This window comes from Rhopalosiphum maidis, chromosome 3, assembly GCF_003676215.2.
Source record: "Rhopalosiphum maidis isolate BTI-1 chromosome 3, ASM367621v3, whole genome shotgun sequence".
NCBI classification, from domain to species: domain Eukaryota; kingdom Metazoa; phylum Arthropoda; class Insecta; order Hemiptera; family Aphididae; genus Rhopalosiphum; species Rhopalosiphum maidis.
This window is the reverse complement of record NC_040879.1, coordinates 14,443,284-14,459,878: the sequence shown is the minus strand read 5'-3', so window position 1 is coordinate 14,459,878 and position 16,595 is coordinate 14,443,284. Positions and strand designations below refer to the sequence as shown.

At 26.5% G+C, this 16,595-nt stretch overlaps 2 protein-coding genes across 2 annotated transcripts; one reads left to right on the top strand and one right to left on the bottom strand.

The window, feature by feature from the left end:
- Window positions 1-1,730: 1,730 nt before the first annotated feature.
- LOC113559713 lies at window positions 1,731-9,099 on the bottom strand. The gene is made up of 8 exons (XM_026965457.1): window positions 8,710-9,099; window positions 5,827-7,157; window positions 5,494-5,748; window positions 4,491-4,616; window positions 4,221-4,431; window positions 3,896-4,113; window positions 2,877-3,110; window positions 1,731-2,392 (listed from the first exon to the last, which is right to left on the bottom strand). Exons 1-8 carry the CDS (start codon window positions 8,786-8,788, stop codon window positions 2,078-2,080), a joined length of 2,769 nt encoding a protein of 922 aa, XP_026821258.1. The 5' UTR covers window positions 8,789-9,099; the 3' UTR covers window positions 1,731-2,077.
- Window positions 9,100-12,448: 3,349 nt separating this feature from the next.
- Window positions 12,449-15,737, top strand: LOC113560245 (peroxiredoxin 1). The gene is made up of 4 exons (XM_026966012.1): window positions 12,449-12,620; window positions 14,760-14,894; window positions 14,967-15,337; window positions 15,400-15,737. The coding sequence occupies exons 2-4, from the start codon at window positions 14,764-14,766 to the stop codon at window positions 15,477-15,479; spliced, it is 582 nt and encodes a 193-aa protein (XP_026821813.1). The 5' UTR covers window positions 12,449-12,620; window positions 14,760-14,763; the 3' UTR covers window positions 15,480-15,737.
- The last annotated feature ends 858 nt before the right edge of the window (window positions 15,738-16,595 follow it).

The following is a 16,595-nucleotide window of genomic DNA, read 5'->3' as shown; positions in this document are numbered from 1 at the left end:
TGGATAATAATTGAACTTATTGATAAAAATAGGTAAGATAACTAATTTTAATCGATAACCGGAAATGTCCAATTGGTATTGCATAACAATATCACATAAATACGTAATATTATACTTTATCGTACCTTTCGTACTCATCAATCCTGGTTCATACTCATGTGGTACATTATTAAATTGATAAATTGAATAAATAATTTAAAAATTACAAAAGTTAAAACTTCTAACACTTTTTTAAAGCATATTTTAGTAATTTTCAGGGCATAACTGCATACATATTTTATAGGTTTTTAGGATATATAATTGTTGGCTCTAATTATAATAATAATAAAATAGTAATAAAAAAATAAAAAAATAAAATAATAATCAGTAAATGATAAAATATATTTATTTAATTTGATGGTAAACAAGAAGTTTTAAAAACAAATTAATAATTAATACACTAGTAAATACTTTTAAATATGGATAAGACTGTTTAATGTCAATATAGAAAACTATTTCGTTAATTTAAAACTTAACCCCAGCTTATGCATCACAATAATTTAAGAATTGATACAAAAAAATAATTGTTATTTATAATACACATTATTTATATTTATCTTATATATAATTATATATACTATTTTTAGGGAAAATGTTATAATAATCTAGTTATTAATGTTTTATTTGTAATACTATTGCTCAAATGAAAAGTTTAAGAATTACCAAAGTAAAACACATAAAATTATAAATAAATATTCATGTTTAGTCGTATTAAACCATAATTTAGTTAAAGTAAATCTATTTTTTGCTTTATAATACAAAATAATAATCAATTATAAAATTATGATGAAAATAAATTATACTCCAATTGTCATCTGTGGTCTTTTAAGCATTATAATAAGAAGTAATATAACTAACAATATTTTATATATTAAAAAATGATGATACAATAATGCAGTTTTACAAGTTTAAAATTGATTTTTTTCCCAGTAGGCATGTTTTAGTACTAATAAATATTTTTGCCATTTACCTTTTATATTGAAACTATAATTAAATCATTAATTATAAACTTAAGATACTAAATAAAAATAATAATTAACAAAAATAGAACCACAAAAAAATGTTAATAGTATGTCATTACAATGTCTTATCAGCAATAGATTAGATTAAAAATAATTTTCGAAGTTAGTTAATTTTGTTATCTACTATGGCCACTATTATTAATCAGCATCATTTGATACAATAATAGGTTATGTAACAAAAATAAAGTATGGATTAAAATTAATATTGATAATATTTTATAGTTTACACAAGAAAATCAAGTTATTTATAAATTTTCAAAGTTCACTAATTGTACACATAATATAAGCAATATAAGAATACCAGTGCAACTGTAAATTTTATAGTTTAAGAAGTCATTTTTAATATATAATATTTGATTTATTAAATTTAAACTGCTGATATTAATTTAGGAACTTTAAACAAGCAATTTATAACATAATAAAAGAAATGCTGAATAATTCAATAATATATAAAAACATAAAAATATGACAAATATTATATCAAAAAAGTAATAGTATAAACGACAATAATCAGTTAAAGCACATTAAAACATAATATATTTTTCAATATATATTTATACATAAGGATTAACAAAATTCTTAAATATTTAATGGAATGATTACTTAAATATAATTTCATACATATTTAAAAATGATGATTATTTACAAGTTATAACCCAATATTTTTAATTATATATGTAGCTAAGTATAAAAGACAAATATTTTAAGGTTTTATTATTTAGACATATTCAACTTAATATGTAATTAATTTAAGTGTTGTGACTTTTTATTAATTGTTATTATATTTATAACAACCTCGCTCATTGTCAACCCTTATTAGTTATCTTATCAATGAGATCTAATTAGGAAAACAAATTATTAAATAAAAATAATAATAATTAACTATAAACATGTGAAACAACAAATGTATGTAATAATAATTGAAAAATATCATTTAATATTAAAATACTAAAACTTTTTTACTCATTCATAATGTATGTTTATATTTAAAAGAGTACCAAAAAATTAAATATTGTTTATTTGCACATATTATCTTTACCAACATTAAGTTGTTTTTTGTGTAAAAGTTTATCCATTAATCCTTGCATAATAGCTTTCAATGAATCTTTATAGTCTTGAGCTTTTATAGAAGCTAACAGAGACAAAATTTTTGAAATTTCTTCAACAGTCATTCGTGATTGTGTTACTTCAATTAAGCGACATAACATAGCCGTTAAAGACGACATTTCTCTATCAGCAACCTGTTTTATTACCATTATAATCTTAGTCATAGTGTTGATTGCCAAGCTAACATTAACATCTTCATCATATATGCAACACATTTTTGACGCCTAAAGATAAAATATTTTATTAGTTTAATAAGAGTAATATAAACTAAAAAATGTATCACATTATACAAATATATAACTGCATAATATTAGTATTTTATTAAATGTATTACTTTGTTAAGAAAAATAATTTTTAACTATACGAAAAAGTAATAGTATTAAATTACTAGTATATTTATTTACTCACAAAATTCCATAAATAACTAAATGGGGTAATGCTATGCTATTCAATGTATCAAATATCAAGATATTGTTATTTTATCAAGATGTTGTAATATTACACATTGATATTATTACTCTTTTCTTATATTTTATTTAAGATAAAAAAACAAATTTATAAAACTTTTAATAAGAATAAATATTCATAACAATTTTGTTAGTTCAGTAATTATCATTTATATAAAATAATATTATTCAAAATGTATGAGGTGAGGTAATGAATTACATTATATACGTTCTATACATTAAATAAATAAATTATACTTACATTTACAGCAGCAAAAAAGTCCACAATAGCACGATGTACATAGTTCCATTCGCATCTGTTATCGGAAGATTCATTTTGTGTAGCAGTTTTCAAGTAAACGATAATTCTCATCACAGAATTCATCATACAATCCAATAAGAAATATGATGCATCAACTAGGTTTGGAGGTTTAGCTGAACTTAAATAATTTGCTATGAAACTTTTCATTTCATACGATGTGAACTTTGGCATAAACTATAGTAACAAAAATTAATTTTTTATAAAAATAAACATAATTAATAATAAATATAAAATCAAATGATTTCACAGTAAGTTATTAAAAAGATATAAAGAAATTTTATAAAAGTGATTTGTCAGGGCTAGGATTTATATGCAATGTAAAGTATTAAAATACGTATTTTATTTTGTTGGAATATACTAAAATACAAAATAAACAATTTATCAATAATTTCTAAATTAAGTGAAGAGAAACATCTTGAATTGTTTAATAGATTGAATTAAATTACATTATATGTAAGCTAAATATTTTTTATTAGTTTTGCATTTAAATAAATACTTATTATATTCAATACGTTTTAACAAAGTTTTGTCAATGATTTTATGAAATTGAAATTAAGAGCTTGTATAATTAAAATAAACAACAATTTACATAAAAAAGATCATACTATGTATTGCTATAAAGTGATTTATTAAGTAATCAAATCTGTAAAAGGGAGTTGTAAAAAAAAGACATACTAATGCATATAAATCCTTGTCTTAATAATTACAATTCATATTTAATTAGTTTTAAATTGTGTACTATAATATGTTAATCTTGATAATTTTATAAAATATAAAATTATGAAAACCACTAGAAATGTACATCATATATTTAAATTTCAGCATTGTTAAAGTAAAAATCATATTGGTTTTTTTAAACAAAGAATTAAATGATTGATTTTTTATATTTCAGTTATTATATTCAATAATATTTCAATAACCAATAACTAATATAATATATTTTTTAATAAGAAAATTACTGTTGCAATGCTAAAAATAAATTCTTCTTGGGCTCTTTGAGTTGATGATTTATTCAAATTTGAATATGAAATATGACTCTGTGAATGTACGGTCATAATCAATTGTTCATCCATTCCATCAATTGTAATATATTCAGATGTCCACAAACGTAAAAAATGAGAACGAGTCATTAAGTGTAACCCTGATAATCTTTGTTTGACATTTTGTACTGTCCTCCCTATAAATGTAATATACACAATAATTTTTATTATATAAAGTAATGTCAATAATTGAATCTTTAAATTAATATCTTCGATAATATAATCTAAAATATATATAATTTACCTAAAAGACCTAAATCGATTGATCTTGAACGTATATTATGGTGCAGAAGAGGCTGTATAGTGGAAATGATCGATTCACATATTTCAACTCTAATAGGTGAATAGTTGTGAATGTCCCAACGTACATGATCCAATAATGTAGCCAATTGTATAACTATTTTATCCCAACTATGTAAGTGGCTAACTATAATTTGACAGTCTTCCACAAGATACTACACCAAAATGACATTTTAAATAATTATTTTTAATTAAAAAAAAAAAAAATACTCACTTTAGTTAAATATGTCAAATATTTCAAAAGGCAATAATCTGGTGAAGGGTTTAAGATAGGTATTATGATATGTGTAAGAAATGTTTCTGTTTTCATGAAATGTAGTCTTTTGGTAACTCCTAAAATCTGTATAAACAATGTTAACAATATATATATATATATATTGTTATTGTACTTTTAAATATATTATGTGCTATATTTTATTCAAGATAAGAGTGAACACTTTTGTTGATGTGCACTGACTTGCAGGACATCATCAACTTTCTAGGCAAAAGCTAAGATCTATGGTATTTTTGTTTGTATAGCATGCAGTCTACAATATATTTCTACATGTCACTGTCATAAGCAGTCTACTATACGTTTCTATACGTCATAATATGAGGTCTATTGCAATTTTTTTATACTTACTTAAAATGTGAATAAATATATAAATGCAGAATTATAGTATATTTAATAATACACATCACAATCTAATCCCAAGTCAAAATACACGTATTACAATATAATATGCCAGTATTTATTTAAAGTTAAAAAATACTATTATTATTATTTATATTAGGTATATTATAATTTAATGTCTCTAAAAAAACATTCAAATGTTTAATAGTACGAACTAAACTGATTACCTCTTATGTTTACAGCTACGGTCATCATGATTACTACTAGACCTAGGTTTTATTATAGTGTTATATTGTTAATATAGAAGTTACACAAAAGGATAAAGCTCAAATCCTCATTGACATTAAATTGTTGGAAAAAACTAAAAATGCATGGTAGAAAACCGATGTGTAAATGACATATGACAAATAGAAACATAGATAATAGATAACAAGATGACCAGTTTTATGTTATTATCAGTTTATTACATTCATCTAGCATACCTTTAAAGTGTGATGTATCTATGGGTAAAGATATACCGTTATAACTAGTTTTAGACAGCTAAGTGGTTCACTTTTATCCTGAATAGAATATATTTTAACCAGCTAATATAGAAAAAGCATACCCACTGATGAAGTTGCCCTTGTTCAAAATCTGATAAACTTGAATAGATAGAAAACCAATTCTTGTATTCTTGATAAATATAACTAGAATCCATGTATAAATGAATACTAACCATCCCTTGGTGTAAACATGATCTCTTAGAATCAAAACCTTTAGGACGTAATCCACATATACCGGTTATATATTGCGCTATTAATAAATTCAATATTTTTTTTGGTTGTTGCATCATTAGCCAAATTAAAATGGATAATAATTCCTGTAAATAAGAAAAATGAGTTTTGAATTTTAAATAAAAATATTTATACTTTTTTTTCAATTATTTTGAATGACTTACTTGTTGATCAATATTCTCATTATACTCATTGTGGGCAACATAATGGAATTGTTTATCAAATTCATTTGATATATAAAATGTACAATCAGCATAGTGGACAAGAAATTGTTTTAGAACAGTCATTTTATCTTCTACATCCAAGCGTTTGATTCCTTTAAATATTAAATTTCCCGTGGCTTCGGACACTACACCTCCATTTTTATAAAAAGCCATAACACTATCAAGGATGGCCTTGAAGCAATTGTAATCAATACAGTCTATATGATGGCTAATTACTGGAATAGCATTGTTATGAACAAACACATCTGGGTTTTGTATCATTTTTTTAATCCAACTGTTGATATGAAATCTGGAAGAATTCTCTACACCTTTAATCATTTCATCAATGTTAGTTGTATCAACATTGCTAAAATCAATCTTTTCTATGGCTATATTACGTAGAATTGGCTGGAATTCTCTTAATACCGGTTCATTAATAGTTCCATTATCTATCAAACTACATAATTCATAACACAGATGGCCAATGGTAGCTTGTAGATTAGTGTCTTCTTCAACAACTTCCACTTCATACCAAGCAAGCCAAGTATCAATGCTGAAATTGCACATATTCATACACTTGTACATAATTACATCCAAAAATTTTTTAAACATAATATGTCCAGTATCTGTTGACGGAACTGAAGAGCGTAATGATTTTAATTTATACATCGGATATAGTCTGTAAGTATCAGGAATACTTTTGAATTTAATAATTTCTATTAAGATGTTAAAAATGCTTTTCACTCGAAATCCATTATACTTTGTTATTTCTTTTTGTTCGTCTTCAAAATCAAGTCTTCTTATATCATGAGGTAAATTATCCTTACCAAATACTAGCATGGCTTGATTGAAATGATTCGTTACAGAACTTTCTGAATTAGATTTTACTGGTGCACGTCTAATAGATTTCATCAAGGCAACAATTAACTTTTCAGTAGCAACTAATTGTGAGAGTCCATCCATAGCTTTTATTTTATTTGAATAAATTTCAATTAAATCACTACAAAAACTGTAAGGAGTACACATTATAGTTTCGAATATAAATGGTTTTAAATTCAATACATCAACAACTTTATAGTAAATTGTATTAGACAGGGGTTTGCCGTGTACATATCGTTTGAGGTTTAGCGATGTATCTTCTTTAACCCATTCACAATTACTCAACTCAGTGTTCAAGTATAGAATAAAATGTACTACCCTTTGGCCATGGTTTGAGAATTTATAATTTTTTGATTTTAAATTATTATCAACTATAATTCTAATTTCTGTTATATTAAGGTAGCTTTGTGCATCTGAAAAAAAAAACAAAAGGGAATTTATCAATAAATTTTGAATCCTACCAAATATGCAAGAATATATTATTTATATTTTTTGTTTTCTAAAAAATTACATAACATTATTTTAATTTTTTTTTATAGAATTTATTAAATATACAGTATATTCTATGCCAGAGGAGAACACCACATATGATGGTGGATCGAAAAACTCATTTATTCTCGTGCAACTCCAGTACAAAACATGGTAAATCAGGTTTTGTTGATCCATTTTAGTTTTTGAAGACAGCTGTATACCAGCTTCCTCTTAGTGGTTGTGGAGGGGAAGTTTTTAACAGAGTTATCTAGAAGCAAGAGCTGTATGCATTCTTTTGTGATATTGAGTATTTTTTTTTTTTTTTTTGAAATTAATTTTAATTTTTAAATGTGTATACTTAATAAATGGTAATACTTAAATACCAACTAAATGTAACTTACAAATAGTTCTATATTATTATTGTTGTTGGTTGTTATATACATAAGAAATGATATAAGCAATTAATTGATACAGATACAGATTGGCTATTACTGGTTTTACATAATGAAATTGAAAAGCTAAAATACTAATTATTATAAACGATTTTCAGTGGTATAAATGGGCAGCTCAATTATTCTAGGTTCATATTTATTCTAATATACACATATACAGCCCTAATTATACATAAAATAATATTATTGAAATATTATTTTAATTTTTCTTTATTGATAGGACAAAAAGGAGTAATAGATTACCGCAATTACCTAATTTTATTGATTATTTTTTATTTTTAGTTCTACCATCTTAAAATTTAATATTTTTTTCAAAATGTTCGCACATTCAATGCATCATCTTAATTTTCAATATTTTGGGTCGTTTTTCAAATAAGCGGTTCATTTATGGGCTGATGGTCGTTGTTTTGTTAATGGAATACGACTCCAAGGGACATTGAATTTAATAATGTGTTATTAATGGACATAATGCGAACGTAATCTGTTTTGAAAATAATTACAGTTAGATTCTGTAGATTAGGTGATCATGTTAAGAGGACGTAGAACCCGCATGTGTTATCTTTATCTTACATACGGACGACAATTTTCAGTTTCAATAGTGTGCTGTTAATTTTGATATTATAAAATTAAAAGTTATTATCTAGGGGCCCCATCATAAAGCCTTTTATTGATATTTTTATATTTAAGTAAGTAATGATAATTTTAAAATGTACAGTTTCAAAAAAATCATAACTTACTTAAAAATTATATCAATAAAAGGCTACATTGGGCTCTGGATAATAATCTTAACTTAAAATTTTATAATGGGTCAGTTCACTCTACTATTAGAACTAACAGCACAATATTGAAACTGCTGAATAAAAATTTGCTATGTTGTATGTGTGTAAGACGGAAACAACACATGCGGATACTACGTCTTCTTAAAATCGAAATGGCACGATCGAAGAGGGCGACAGATCAAAGTTGGCGTCGCTCATAAGATTTAACTCACGTACCTACCTACTAAGTATACACATAATAATAATAACAATAATATATGTACCAGTAGATTTTGCTTCGATGTTCTCGTTAATATTGTCCAGTAAGCCGAAGACGAAACGGATATTATCACTGGTTTCCATAGCGCTCGATGCCGGTATAATATCGTTGTCCTATGGCCTCCGCAATTGGTACAATCACGTAAAATCAGAATGGGTCGAGGAAAAAATTGAAAAGGAACAAAAAAATAATAATTGGATATACTAGTCGCCGACAGAGGTAATTCACGAAGAACGGAAAAAAACACAATCGTCAATATGGCATTATGGCGCGTTCGGACGTTGGGTTATAGTATTATTATTATCATCATTATCATCATCACTTACACTAGCAATGATGGCGCCACGGAGGTAGTAGATCATTATTTCGAGAAAACGCAGCGAAATCGAGGTGTCATTACTGCAATAGTGCGCATGCCTGGCTAAGTTTTAAGACACAATAAGACGTAATTTTTGGTATAATGTGTGATAAAACCATAGAGTATTATTGTAATGCCCTCTCTATATTACTCTATGAATAAAACCATTGAATTCTATATGATAACATATATATGTATTATGTATATATGAAATGGATAAAACCACTTATTTTTTTTTTTATATACGACGTTTGAGGTTTGAGTCACAGAAGACAGAAGTACAGAATAGATTTAAGTGATCGAGCTCGAGCAATTGCTGCCGAAAAATCATAGAAGTATTATCATATCATCACAGTTCACAGACTAACGTTTATGATTTATGAACAATATGAAAATTATGATTTATGAACTATAAGTATGGTGACCAGATATAAAAATTTAAAAAAAAGTACATTTTAAAACTTAGCTCCTTCTATGTCGTAATTGTCCAATTCGTATACTATTCTACCCGTTTTACCCATATAAGTCCATCTATAAACATTTTTTTTTTCATCTGATTACTCTAATAAGGTATTTTATTATTATTATCAATTATAAAAACCAATTATTTGAAATTATAATGTCAACTCATTTAGTGTGTGTCTTTATGATGAAAATACTTTGATATTGAAGAATTTAAAGTAAAGTATAGATTATTTTTTAAAGGTAAAAATACCAAGTGTAAAATTTAAATATACACGATTTAGTACATCTTAAACCGTGCTACCAATCAATAAGAATACCTTATGTCGAACCATAAAATATAAATTAATAATCAAATTATAAAAACAGTAAAAATACATAAAGACGTATAATTCGCCCGTAATAATTTTTAAAAAAGAGTACAATATCATGTACTTAACACTATTGTTAAGGACACTAGGACACACGTCAAAAAAGAGTACTGTCCTACGAAAAATAATACGTCTGGTCACTTATAGTTATAAGTGTATCACTATAATTCACTATGGTTATGATAGACTACTATCGTAACACTGTTATCAGTCTTTGAATGTATTACCTACAATATTTAATACTTTAATAGGTATCTATTGGCTTATATATTTGTTTGCACCGACCTAGGAACAGAGAAGTGAGAAATGGGTGTTATAGGCAAATTGCATAGGAATAACTAATATGCACATAGGTATACATAATAATATACATATATGCATTAAGCAAACTAAATTAGGATAAGTATAATTATTATAGTAGTAAATAAATTTTACTGTAATTTTAAGTTGTATAGATTTATTTAAATGCAGGAAAATAATCACAAGGTTAGTCGATGAATGTGTCTGTGGATTAATTTATTTTTATTAATTTATCTTGGTTATTACAGTTTTATTATATTTTTTTCGTTAGTTGTTTGTTCGTACTTTCGTAGTTCGTTAGCAATTATTATTACAAAACCCATTCTGTAAGTAATGCAAAAAAAAAATAAAGATTTTTTTTTATCTTTATGAAATCAATTAAATTAAATAGGTAACTATTTAAGAGGCCTCATTAATCAAGATCCCGAATCATTATTGTTATTCTGTTCTCTGTTAAAAACTCTAAACACTCATTCTAATCTTAACAGTATAATCTATAAGAATTTTTAAAACAATTTTATATTTTAAATTCATAACTTACATTTCACGATATGTGTTATGTGTATATAGGTAACTTTATGTAGTATGTAGCAGAGTTTTATTTTATTTTATTTAGATAATATTTTATTCTAATGAATATTTCACAATTATTCAAATAATTCAAAAACAATATTATTCGAATAAAAAAATATTTGAATAAACAATAATTCTAATAATTTTCAAACATAGTTATTCGAATAATTTTCAGTAATTTTATTTTAGTTAACATATTATGGTTGGTATTTTGGTAATTAAAACATTTACGTATTAAAAAACAATAGTTAGCATTGTATTTTAACTATTTCATGATTGTTATTTGTTAATTTTCTTTTATTTGAAATAAATAGAAAAATAATATAAATGAAATAAATATAGAACTATTTATAGAAGAAACTAGAGAGTAAAGATTTCGAATATTTTAATTGTATTTTGTTTAACTATTATATTTGAAAATTATTCAATTACATTTTTATTCGAATAATAAATTATTTGTTACTAAAAATAATTTCCGAATTCCAGTAATTCCACACAAAATTGTCCAGTAGTCAACTACATAATAAATTATGGTTATTGCCAGTGGGAAAAAATCGCCAATATAAAAAATTAAGGAAATAATACGACACGGGCAAGTTAAATTTATTTCAATAAAAACATCTATAAGAATAATTCTATAATATTGATAATTTTATAAACTATATAATAATAAAAAAATAATATAACTTAAATTTAATAAAAAAAAATGAAATGAATTGTATAAAAAATAAAATAAAAATATTTAAGAAATTGTATACGTATAAGTAAGGCAATGTAATGCGATGGAAACATTAAATTGAATTAATATTATGTGTGCCTACGTTCGGTATTTTTTTTATAATATTATTATTGGTTTAGTGAAGTTAAAAAAATGTTAAAAATGTCAAGTACTTAATATTCGTGGCTTGCGTGCGTATCAAAAAACTATGAGTTATTCTTTTAGGGCATTGTTGATAATTTTGAAGAAATTTAAATCCGAGCTCAAATTATCATTAATCATTATAAATATTGACTTAGCGATTTTTTCCTCAATTCTTAATTTAATTTATTATTTAGTGTTCATTCACCACAAAATAGTAGTAATAGTACCTACACAGAGGTTCAGAAGTATTATATTATTACAATATTGTTTATAACTGTATATAATCACAATGGTTTAACGATATTATATACATAACGATACGCAATTTTATTACACGAACGTAAACAATAATTGTATAATTATAATTATTATCGTAGACAGCAGTGGGTCGTATGAACCGTAAATTACTATGCTATGACATATTATGTAGATAATACATATGTATAATATTTTCTACAACGATTACAACGGAAATCGGAGACCGTGGTATTCGCCTGCCGAATTATTCCGATAATAATAATGCCAAGTCGCCAAGGAGATATCCGTACGTTCGATCGGTACGAATTAATACATTTACACAACCGCGGTAATCGCCTAAGTTCAGCGGTCACGACAATTCAATAATTATTAACCGACACCCGTACCCCGCGTCCACGTCCTGACAACGAGTCGCGGAAACAACTTCAAACCGGTTGAACGTACCTTCGGTATTCCGTGTCCAACATACTACGCAGCTTGGGCGGCGGTGCTGCAGGCCGGCGCGGGTGCGCGACTTACGCACGAACAGGCACTTACTACCACGGACGACACCAGCGCCCGTAATATTTTAATCGGCCGTACACAATCCGCATTCCAGTGGTTTCGATCGTTTTCGCGTTCAATCATTCGTTTCGCCGGTGTCTGTACTGTACACACACATCGCTCGCCACACGCAGACAACAGTTTTTTCTTGTCGATTTTCACGAGTTTCGTCGCAACAAAAACCGCAGGTAAATATTACGATCCTATAACATTGTGGACTTTTATTAGGTCTCGCGATGTTTTTCGGTGCTTTCCCCGGGTTCCCGACCTCTGTGTCGTACGCCGCATGTCGCATGTTTTCCCATCATCGGTTTCGACCGATTGCGTAACAACGACGCCGACATGTTGTTGGCTGTGCACGTTTTATCGCCGCAGTCTCTGTCGCGATAATTGTCATTATAATAATATTATAATGTATCTCTGTTCGGGCGCGACTCGGCTACGGCATTATCGCGTGATTCGTAAATAATATCTGCGATCAGCTTATTTTACTTAATTTATTAGGTACCGCCGCCGAAAAATGTGCAATTGATCGATTGACTTGTTTGCTTATGCAAATAAACTTATTGTGCATATGTACTCATATTGTGCAATAATTATTATGTATTTATGCGTCACTAATGTGTTATATCATAGTCTATTTGGTTTTTAAATATTTTTTGTTTTAAGCTTGACATTTTAATCATGTACGTTAATAATTATTGTTACTATATGTCTCTGCTTATTTTTGTCGACACTGGTTACTATTATTAAATAAATAAATAACTGTACTGATGTCGATATGACGTTGGTATTATATGATCTCAAGTGAACCATACTTCACTTAAATGAGATAATGTTTTTGAGTATTGATTAATAAATAACATATTATGATTTAAGCATTTTAAAATATTAAGTAAAGGGTTATATGGTGGATATTAAAGAGCAAAATCAATATGTATCATTTTATGTTTGTTTAAAGAATTAATTACTTTTACTATCAAAATGCAAATAGGGTCTTTTAAAACAAATAATTGTTATTTGAATAATATATTGTGTGAAGTACAAAATGTACATATTAATTATATCTACTATACTTGATTTAAAAAAAGATAAATTTTTTTGTTAACATTTTATTTTGCTGTGACATTTAATTTTTATGTTGATCATATAAATTGTTAATTTTAAACTTAGTATCTATTTCAATGTGGAAATTCCTATCTACTAAGTGGTGTAATAGGTTGATTTTATTTTTATTCATAGTAAATTAGGTTAAAAATAACAAAGGTATTATTTTAAATAATTCTAATCATATTTTGTAATCGGTGCTGCTTGTAATTTCATTTTGAAGAATTAGAATTAAAATATAGCTTAATGACTTCATAATCTACAGTTTTAATATAATCAAAAAATAACATTATTATTTAATTGTGATTATCTAGTGTAGTAAAATTATAAAATAATTGACTAGACTGAAAAATGTAATCAAAATAATTTATTATTCAAATATTTTTCCTTCTATTTTGTAATATTTTATTATTTTATCTTTTTAAAGATCTTTTTTATTAATATTCTTTATAAAAAATTTTTTGCATGTATGTTAAACAGTATATTAACTTACAATATTAAATTGTATTTTCATAAAACTATATGCATGTATTGTCTACATATTTGCTTTATGTTATATTGCAGCTATAAACATGCGTATTATTTAGGAAAAGCTATTAGTAAATGGTCTGTAATTTATCTGATATTTGATTATGGTCACTATTATACGATTATAATTTAACCCGTCAGTAGGCGCGTTAGTATTTGTAACATGATTAGTTGCGTATGAGCGCGACGCTCACTTCTCCCATTTTTATTATTAATAGCGGTTATTTGAAGTGTAAGTGAAAATTCCGGTATGAATAATTAATTAGGATCACTGAGATGATTTATTATTAAAAAAATCCAATACATAGGCACAGATCAGTTACAATTATTTATTCTGAATCTGATTTTGCTTCTGAACCCGATTAACAGGATTTACATTATAGTACATATAGCGTGGTACTCACTTTTGTTGGGACTGGTCATTTCAATCCATTGTCATTTTAACGCAAGACTTTGGATTGGGTTATATTATTTATACAAAATTCCCAGGTATGATAACATAAGATATAAATAAATATCAACAATATTAGAATTAAATTAAAGCCAGTAGTGGCGAAAATAGAAATCGAGTGAGCGTGACGCTCATATGTGACTACTGGCGAGTTAAAAAAAAATTATTTAATTTTACAAGAGACTCTTTACTTAAATTTTGAATACAATTGATTCTTATATATTTATAATTTTTTTTCTAGAAAAATGGTGTTGGTACTTGAACAACCTGCCCCAAAATTCAAGGGTACTGCTGTTGTCAATGGAGAGTTTAAAGACATTTCATTAGAATCATTCAAAGGAAAATATGTTGTTTTATTTTTCTATCCATTGGACTTGTAATATATATTTTATTTTATGTTTCTTTTTATTGTATATTTATTGTATAATAATAAACGTTTTATTTTTAGTACTTTCGTGTGCCCAACTGAAATAATTGCATTCTCTGATCGTGCTAATGAATTTGCTGCTATCAATTGTCAGTTAATCGCAGCCTCTTGCGATAGCCACTTCAGTCATTTGGCTTGGGTAAACACTCCTCGTAATGAAGGTGGTTTAGGTAAAATGCAAATTCCTTTGTTGGCTGATAAGTCTGCTGCTATTGCCAAGGACTATCAAGTTTATAATGAAGCTACTGGAATACCATACCGTGGCTTGTTTATCATCGATGATAAAGGAAACTTGAGACAAATTACTATCAATGATTTGCCTGTTGGACGATCTGTCGATGAAACTTTGCGTCTTGTTCAAGCATTCCAATATACTGATGAACATGGAGAAGGTATGCCTATTAACAAATTTTAGATTTTCTAGAATTATAAATTAATTTTATTTGTATTTTAGTTTGTCCAGCCAACTGGAAACCAGGTAGCAAGACCATTAACCCATCAAAATCCAAGGACTACTTCAAAACTGTCGAATAAATGTATCACATAATAAAAGATAACACTATGTTTCTTTTTACTAATGAATTATTTTTTTAATTATCTTATTGAAATTAATTTGTTTATAAGACAAAAGTTAAATTAGTGGGAATAAGGTATTAAACTTTTTTTTTTAAATTAAGTAGCAGTTCCACAATTAACTAAGTGATAAATTTTTGTATCCAGATTTTTATTTATTGCCATTTACTTAAAATTTAATTTAAAAAAAACCTTGATTAAATAAAAGATTTTCCGTTATATTTTGTCTGTACTTTATTTAGAATTAATATACATTTTTTATTTCTATTATAGTATAGTAGAAATATTATTTGAGAGAAGTACCCATAATAGGTGTGTTGCTTGTATGTATCACACTAGGGTTGTTCAATGTTTATTAACATCATCTGGATTATTAAAAATGCGTCATTTATAAAAATAATATACAAAATGCAGTGGGCGAAAAAAAGTAACATTTAGTGAAATGTGTTTATAGATGCGTTAAGATGGTAATAATATTATGTTGTAAAGTTGATTTAAGGCATTTTAAGGTTATTTACATTTATACTTTGTACATCAATTACTTAATATTTTGAACAATTTGGCTAAGAAATTAAAAACGTGAACACTGACGAGTGGCATTGAGCATGAGAAAGGTAGAGAATATCAATTTTATGTAATGCTCGCATAGTATTATCTCATTTTTTTCACCATACCTAATCAATCATTAACCATTAGTCAGTAGTCAGCAGCTCCTGTCAAGATTATAATAAATAATATAATTATAATGATGTTAGGCGTCGGCGACGTTCACACGAAGTCTAATCACGCGCCGCACGTAAACAAGATATTTAAGCCGATTATCATATTATTAATCTATACAGCGTATACCTTGCTACTCGACAAGCGTGAACGCAGATTTTCTAAACTCTAATTCTTTATGACAGACTTTTCGTGTAATCACTATAATCATCGGGGCAACCACAGGCCAAGAAATAAAAAAAAACATGTTCAAGGCCAAGACGCAGTTATCGGTTGCCGTCACGGAACGTGTAAATATTATTTAATCATAAATATTCAGAACATCTATCCTGTGGAAGCCGCCAGTTGGGTTGTCGT

What these genes read in the sequence shown, in the direction of transcription:
- LOC113559713 (XM_026965457.1), bottom strand. Translation starts at nt 8,788, where the DNA reads ATGGAAACCAGTGATAATATCCGTTTCGTCTTCGGCTTACTGGACAAT. An exon ending in AAGGGCAACTTCATCAGTGG is followed by an intron (nt 4,617 to 5,493) that starts GTATGCTTTTTC and finishes TTGTTTATACAG; the next exon opens with ATTTTAGGAGTTACCAAAAG. An exon ending in ACTTTTTTGCTGCTGTAAAT is followed by an intron (nt 2,393 to 2,876) that starts GTAAGTATAATT and finishes TTTTATCTTTAG; the next exon opens with GCGTCAAAAATGTGTTGCAT.
- LOC113560245 (XM_026966012.1), top strand. Translation starts at nt 14,764, where the DNA reads ATGGTGTTGGTACTTGAACAACCTGCCCCAAAATTCAAGGGTACTGCT. An exon ending in TTTTTCTATCCATTGGACTT is followed by an intron (nt 14,895 to 14,966) that starts GTAATATATATT and finishes TTTTATTTTTAG; the next exon opens with TACTTTCGTGTGCCCAACTG. An exon ending in TACTGATGAACATGGAGAAG is followed by an intron (nt 15,338 to 15,399) that starts GTATGCCTATTA and finishes TTTGTATTTTAG; the next exon opens with TTTGTCCAGCCAACTGGAAA.